This window comes from Leptidea sinapis, chromosome Z, assembly GCF_905404315.1.
Source record: "Leptidea sinapis chromosome Z, ilLepSina1.1, whole genome shotgun sequence".
Lineage (NCBI taxonomy): Eukaryota > Metazoa > Arthropoda > Insecta > Lepidoptera > Pieridae > Leptidea > Leptidea sinapis.
In genome coordinates, this window is record NC_066312.1 from 31,903,424 (window position 1) to 31,911,223 (window position 7,800).

Consider the following 7,800-nt stretch of genomic DNA (forward strand, 5'->3'; position numbering starts at 1 on the left):
TATGAGTCTCATTTACCTGGTAATCATTTATTGATAGATTCGGTAATTCAAACAAAACAATAATTGTGTAATGACGATTCAATAGCGCTTAGTTTTTAATTATGCCTATTTCAATAAAGATTTTACTTTGACACTTTCCTTATAGTTGAGTCACAAGTAATATAGACCCTGTCCACGATTGGAAGTTGGAACCACTAGGCCAACGGCTCGTCAAAGACGTATCTTTGATTATTATCATAGGCATGTATTAAAAATATGTCGCAATCAAATAACGTGTTTAATCACTTTGGTATTAAATTCCATGGCTCCTTATTGTCATAAGTTATTTTTTAATATAAGAGGGGGCAAAAGAGCAAGAGGCTCAGGGTATGGGCCCGGGCAGTGTCATGGCAACCGCCCATGGAAATTCGCAATAACAAGTTTCCAGAGATGCGATGCCTGCCTTTAAGGTGGGAGTAGATATGCTCTTTTCTTGAAGGTCCCTAAGTCGCATGGGTTCGCGAAAACAGTAGCCGGTAATTGATTCCACAAAGTGGCAGTGCGAAAACGCGGTGCCGAACAGCCGATTTGATCTGTTTCCTGCATCAATTCCATTCCATCTTCCAACACCGCACTCACCTCATGACATAGAAAGGCAACTGTTTAACACATTCACTGTTAACCTCAGAAAGAGAACTCATTGCAGGGCGGCAATTGTTCGCGCTGTGTTTCCCACATCTGCTTACGATTTCGTAAGTTCGCCTCGACTGTCATGTGTTCAACTTCTTTTACTATTTTTTTCTTTCTTTTGTCTATCAATACATATACATTTACAATACATAAAAATATAAACATAAATCACGGATCTTCCTCAAACGTACAACCAGACTTTGGTCTACAAACTTCTTCCTTTAGTTTGTATGGGGTAACCAGGTCAATATGACTTATGTAACTTAACAGTGTAGAAAAGTTGCAAGACAGTATGAAATCACTCAACTCAAGCTACATACTTTTACAACTTCTTGGCCAAGTGTTTAGTGATTCTGACATCTAAAAACATCTTTTTGATAAATATACAGTACATGTCTATGCCAGTTTATGGAAAATATTAAATATTTATGTAAACATTATAATTTTTTCACAGAATGGTTCCAAAACAAATTCCCCACATCATCAAGAGAGGTCTGCAATACCAAGTCCACCCCATATCACCATTGGATGCTGTGTGTCAATAAAAGTATATTTGTATAAAAATATATTATATTTTATTCATCACTCGTTTGTTTATTTCTTTTGCCCTAAATTTCGAATCATACCAGGAAAACACCCAGTTATTAGAAGGATTTACTTGTAATGTTAAAGCAGAAACAGGTTTAGGGCAGTTATAGTGATAATTATTTACCATTTTTGTTTCAATGATCCCAGACCGTTTATCATGAACTTTCTCACAAATCAAACATTCAAACTTCTTCACAACCTCCAATGCATCTAATTGATAAGGCCTTAACCTAAACTCATCCAAGAGTTTTTTATTTGAAATTAACTTTTGTGTTTTGTGTTCCAAGTATGTTTCATATAGGCTATCATTATCCACTAATTTCTTTATATGTTCACTCATTACTTTAGGTGAAGGATAGTCTTCTAATAAAATTGCTGATTTTTCATTTGGCAACCAATGCCTTATTGTTGGGGAGCCAAAATATATAGGCACTGTACCAGTTTTGATTGCACGCCAAAACTTTTCTGTGACATAATCATCACAAACTCCATTTTCAATAGCCAATACGAACTTGTATCTTGCAATAAAGCGGAGAAAACTGTCATCATTCAAATTATTTAAGTAATCCATGGTAAATCTTGTTGGCATATCCTTATTTTTAAGACAAGTTCCATAGGAGTCCACTTGAATATACTTCATCAGTTCTTTCACATACTCATCCCTTTCTGTTGCAGTTTCACAATCTGTCTGTAAGTACATAACAGCCGAAATATTTTTGAAACCATTTTTTATAGTTGTTGGCACAAAGTACTTTGAGTTTGTTATATCATCAAAAGAATCCAAATACTGCAAAGGAAATGGGACATCACTGTGTTCACTGAAAGTTGATGAGTAGTTAAATAGTTCCAATAGTTCTAAATGCATTAATTCCTCAACATTTCTTGGTGATTCTTCATGATACAAGCCCCAAATTACATCTTTTGGTCGTCTTGGCAATGGCAAATTGTCAAAATCTAAATTACTTCCATAAAATAGGAAAGCATCAACTTCACTTACATTTATGTTTTCATGATCACTAACAACATTACACTTAACATTATTTAAACAAAAACGAATTTGTGTTGTTCCTGGAAAGCTTGAGGTCCACCAAACAAGCAATGGTACTGCATGGGTTGGGTTATCTTCTCTTTGGAAATTCAAACAAATTATTAACATTAAAATAACTGCAAGTATTGTCCACATCATACAGTATATATTTCTTCTCAATAAATTAACCATTAATTTTATTAAAGCAAACATGGTGTGTTTAAAATAATTTTTTATCTTCCTCTTAACTACATTGTAAAACATTGTAATAGTCTCTGATTACAAGAATGAATTATCACAGGATATAACTGATATCAATATGGTATTGTTCCATAAAGCGAAACAAAATAAAACTCAGTAAACTTCACGCTTTTAATGTTTCAAAGTGTAAGGCCTCGTTCTTTACGCATGTAATATATATCCATAGAAAATGCAATAATTAAGTCTAGATAAAACAGTCCAAATATTGCACCAACAAGTTTTTGTGCAATAAAAATATTTACTAATGCTAAAACTGATAGAATCAACTCAATTAAAGCATAATACATTTCCGCCTCAAACTGAACTTGATCCACAACATAAAGCACCATAAAATATGTAGAAAGCATTAAGGTAGGACCTGCTACCAAACAATGCAGTAAGTCCACTGGTTCAACAATATGGGGTAGAATATTGAGCAGGAGTGCCACTACCTAAAAGTAAGACATTCTAATCTCAATCTCATTATTATTACATACTAAAGCAGATCAGAATAATACTAGCATTGTTCACAATTAATTTTATTCAAACTCCACTCAAAGAGAAACCTCTTTCTTTATAAATACAATACTGGTCGATTAAAAGTGCAACTATTAAGTGGCAATAGAATAGTCCATATATAGTTCCAACACCAGGTTGCAGCAGCACTAGTAGAAGTGCCACAAAATTTAATGCTATCTGCAGAAGTATATATAACTGCTCAGCTAAGTCATGCACTTGGTCCACTATGTAGAGTACGACGAACATTATGGATAACATGAGAGTTGGTGCGTCCGCTAGGCAGTGCATAGCGCCGGCGTGCCCCAAGATAAATGGTATTATCATGAGAAGCAACGACATTACCTAGAAGTGAACACGATACTTACATTTCATATTTATAAAAAAAATATAAACATATTTATCATTATTTTTGTGAAATTATTATTATCGACTATTAAACAGTTACACAATGTCCGTATTAACATTTATCAAAGTGTGTAATTTAAAATTGAAACATCTTAACCCAATAGCTTTTTTGTTTTCCTGTAGCAGTAAGAAAAAGCCAAAACCGCATAAATCACAATTTAAATTTGAAATGAAAAGACTAAATTTATTAGCAGCTATCAGTATCTAGATTCTAGTATATGTCTAAAAACTAAAAAAGTTAAAAGTTTTTTTTTTTTCCTTCTTTTGGCAATAGCGTTTACTTTTTGCCAATAACGTAAATTAAAAGATTGGGAAACTAAGTTAAAAAAGGATACGGAACACGGGAAAGGATCAGATAAGTAAAAGGAAGTTAAAAGTTATAACTTAAAAATAACTTTGTACACAAGAATTCAATGTCAAAAGTTTTTTCTTAATTTCCACTCCTATTTCGAGATTTTGGCTAACCAATTCCATGCATCCGCCAGCTTCAAATTTTCTTTCTATATTTATCTCATATTTGTGGTTTTCTTGCATTTCTGCATCGAAGGGTTTTTATATTTTATTCGGGAAACGAAACGCGTTAAAATATAGGCAACACGAGAATTTTGATATTTGATATGGAGAAGATAATACCTTTATCATCAATTATGGTAAAGAAGCATTATTTAAAATGTTTTGATTTCTGTTATTTAGGTAGATGGTTCATTGTGGCGTTGTCATTATGGACTGCTAATAACGAAAAATTGCGTTCGAATCGAGAATCGAGATCGTACCTAGATATAATAGAATCAAAACACAAGCGTAAAATCTCCATAGATTATGATTGCATATTTAGTCAAAACACATTAAAACAATATATCAATGGGTAATATTGTTTTATTTTTAATAATATAAACGTAACTATTATGCACAACTAAACGTACATCCTCTTTCATTAGCTATTAGAAATAAGTCCAGGCATAATGCTGTGAGCAAAGCAAAGTAAAATACACCGTAAATTAGCCACAGCCAAACTCTTACTAAATTTAAAAGAAAACACTGTATAAAAGCTCCGAATGTAAACAATATTTGAAAAAATAAGTACATCTTTTCCATGAATAAGGGCACCTTTCTTCGTAAATATAAAATAATAAACAAAAACGAGATTATTAACGTTGGGCCAGTCGATATACAATACATATGACCTTCTGGTTTTGGAATCAGCACGGGAAGGACTGTTATTACTAGTGATAATACCTAAAATAAAATAAATTTGTTTTATTAATATTCACTATTTTGTACTGATGTTTATTTGTTCCTTTCATTCTGTATAGTAAAATTAACATTAACTCTGGGTATACGAAACCATCTTGTAATTGTTATTTTTATTATATTTGTGATCGGCAAGGTTCTGTAGATTATTACAACAGCCGTATTGAGGCCCTTATAATTTATATAACTACAAATTGTTTTTACAGGTGGTATACCTGACTACTTAATTCTTTAACCTGTACCTACGTAATGCGTTCTCTTAATATTAAGTGACAATGAACTAACTGCCACTAATAATGATAATACAGTAAGTATTATTATGTCATTCGATACTGGTCAAGGGTACAACTCTCTCGTTGGGAGAGAGTTGTACCGTGTGCTGAGAGCAAAATGATAAATAAGTAACAATAAGTGCTCACTCATACTCACAAATTCCACAAGTTTCATGATAAATATGTTGTACCTAATTAATTCACTCCATTTTTTGTCCACTGGCACAGAGTCTAAAAGGAAAAACTTTTTATAGGTAGCTAGGTACATAATTCAATTATAATGATACGAGTTGGAAATTCATAATAGTAGCGCACGCTTGAAAGGAGGATATTCGACATTTTATAGATTTGTAGGACTATTTTCTTTATAATTTATACAATGTGTGAGGTTAATAAATCTATATAAGTTCTCGATTTATAACAATCACATTGAGATAATATTCCCTGGTTGCTCTCAAGTAAAGGCCTATAACTTCCTTTATTTAATTATTTTTATTATCCTTTAGAATATTATAAGAATTCAACGCCCCTAATAGTCAATTTAGAAATATTTACCATTTATAATCATATCAGACATCTTGCCTATTTATAATATAGTCCACACTTTTAACATAGACTATTTATCACTTGCTCGGTTTAAAATGGAAGACATTATAAAACAATCTTACATCCCAATCATTTATTTTGAATCAGCAACAACAATTAAAATAATTATTTAAAAATACATATTCATCCGTCGATATGACAGTGACCCTACTAGGATAAGGATTTGGCAGAATACTTTTTCTTTTGTTTGGTTTCAGCCTATTTGCGTTGCGTCATTTTGAGGTGGTAATTCTTGGAGGTAATCTCAACTATTTCTGGGGTTGCGTATATAGCTTTCTGTTATTACCTCATAACGTCGAAGTGCGATGACGTCGATACGCCTTTTTGTAACTCTAAACCTTATCCGAGGGTTATCCGAGGGGACGAATAAGACACGGAATTACAGCCTCATCAAATACAATTCAAATTCAAAGGATTTAAAATCACTTATTGAATGTCAAAAACTACCCATTCAAAAGAGATTGCCTCAGACCTGAGAAGAATGGAGGCAAGGAATTCAGAAAGAATGGGCGCAAGAAATTCAGCTTTTTCAGAAATTTCTCTAGACACCCGTGTTCACCGTGTCCACTAAATAGCAACGAGATAGATATGCTAAAGTTTATGCGCATGTAAAGTAATATGCGCGTATTACCGTCGAAAACCCGAAGCGAGCTGGTCATTATGAAGTGATGAAGTTCTTCTTAGAATATTCAAAGTAATGGATACTAGGTCTTGATTTGTAAAATAATAGATATTTTTTATAAAAAAAAATAGGAAAATGGTTGACCCTAAAGGCCATCCCTGCAACTTCTTGCTAATTGTATACCTCAAATGAAATCGCTTCAAATTGTACTTATGACGATTTTATTAAAAATATCATTTGTGTTATTTTGAGCTCTTAGAGCTCAAAAGTCTGATAAAAGTTAAACAATACCCTATTTTATAATTTTTTAAACCGCAATTACTTTTGAACTAATGAACCAATTTTCACGCAGTTTTCAGTCGATCGGTAAAGCCGTTCAAAAACTATTCCAAAGAGACCACATTTAGAAATTTGAGATTTCTCAAAATCTAGCGGTCCAAATTGTATTAAAAATCTTAGTTTGCTCAAGCCCTTTTGAATGGCAGCACACACACGCAGCTACATACGACATACAGCTTTGCTATCCTTTTTGTTTTCAAGAGCAGATAGCATGCGCATTCTCTTTCTTTAAATGGCCGAACTACGAACAGCTGCTATGTTGTATCCTCTTCTAACGCATGGGATGGTTGGTAGGGACCTCTCAGTTGCACATATTCACTCGGAGCAGTATTTAATCTTTTAAAATTCAGAATCGGCAACTGGTATGCAGAACTGATTTTTCGCAGGCAACCCTATGTCACCGTGTTTGTAATGAAATAAACTTTATTTTTATTTAAGTTTCATTCAATAACCAGACTGGTGCAAGTTACTGGTATCGATTAACCTGTTCAGACCTGGCAGCCCATGACTTGTGACAGGAAAAAAATAGACAACCTAATTTTCGCTTAAGCTATGCTTTTGCTACTGCATTCTTTCAATTGTATAGAATTTGTCCAATAAACAAACCTGTGAAATATTAAAAAAAAGCTAATAATCGTATCCTGGACTGAAATTTGGTAGGCAACCCATTTGCAATATTATATTTATTGACATATTAAAATTCTTAAAAAATATGTTTCATCCAGTAACCAGCTCGGTGTGCTATTACCTAAAAGTCTTGTCTATGTGTGCGTGTTACTGCAATTATGTATGATAGGAATATGCGGTTATCATTCTAACATTTGTTTATTATCACAGACCCAACTGATTTCAAACAAACCGTGTAACCTCCGCTTAACGGCCTACAGATGATCGTGGACTGATCTTTCAATATATATATATATATATGTATATATATATATGTATATGTGTAGTGCGGACTTGCTTTGGATCTCCGGTAAGGAGTATTAAGAACGTAGTGTTTAGATCTCGTTAGAGTAATACCCCCTTATTCATAATAGTCTGCTAACTTAAAGCATTGCTAATTCCCACTCTGTCTTCTTCTATTGACCTAAGTCAGAATTAGAAAAAACACTCCTTAGCGGCTGTTTTAAGTTAGCGGACCATTACGAATAAGGGGGATGGTGTTCTGTGGTTTAGATCTCGTTAGAGTAAAAGTGTTCTGTGGCTTAGATTCTCTTTGATTGTTCTGTGCAATTCTCTTTGCTTTGTTTGACCCCTTT

At 33.3% G+C, this 7,800-nt stretch overlaps 2 protein-coding genes across 6 annotated transcripts in view; one reads left to right on the plus strand and one right to left on the minus strand.

The window, feature by feature from the left end:
• LOC126978606 (dihydropyrimidine dehydrogenase [NADP(+)]) overlaps positions 1-1,254 on the plus strand; it is a 24,280-nt gene extending 23,026 nt beyond the window's left edge. Inside the window, exon 22 of the mRNA XM_050827565.1 lies at positions 1,124-1,254. Within this exon, the coding sequence (XP_050683522.1) occupies positions 1,124-1,214 (91 nt within the window). The 3' untranslated portion in view covers positions 1,215-1,254. The remainder of the gene's footprint in view (positions 1-1,123) is intronic.
• LOC126978614 (alpha-(1,3)-fucosyltransferase 10) lies at positions 1,222-5,711 on the minus strand. 5 transcript variants are annotated; one of them, XM_050827588.1, is made up of 3 exons: positions 5,527-5,711; positions 5,129-5,202; positions 1,222-2,976 (listed from the first exon to the last, which is right to left on the minus strand). In XM_050827588.1, the coding sequence occupies exon 3, from the start codon at positions 2,546-2,548 to the stop codon at positions 1,238-1,240; it is 1,311 nt and encodes a 436-aa protein (XP_050683545.1). In that variant the 5' UTR covers positions 2,549-2,976; positions 5,129-5,202; positions 5,527-5,711; the 3' UTR covers positions 1,222-1,237. The 5 variants fall into 5 exon arrangements, 4 of the variants coding, with proteins under 4 accessions (XP_050683545.1, XP_050683544.1, XP_050683546.1 ...); XM_050827587.1 differs by having other exon boundaries at positions 1,222-3,385; XR_007732648.1 differs by lacking the exon at positions 1,222-2,976 and adding an exon at positions 4,351-4,684.
• Positions 5,712-7,800: the final 2,089 nt, after the last annotated feature.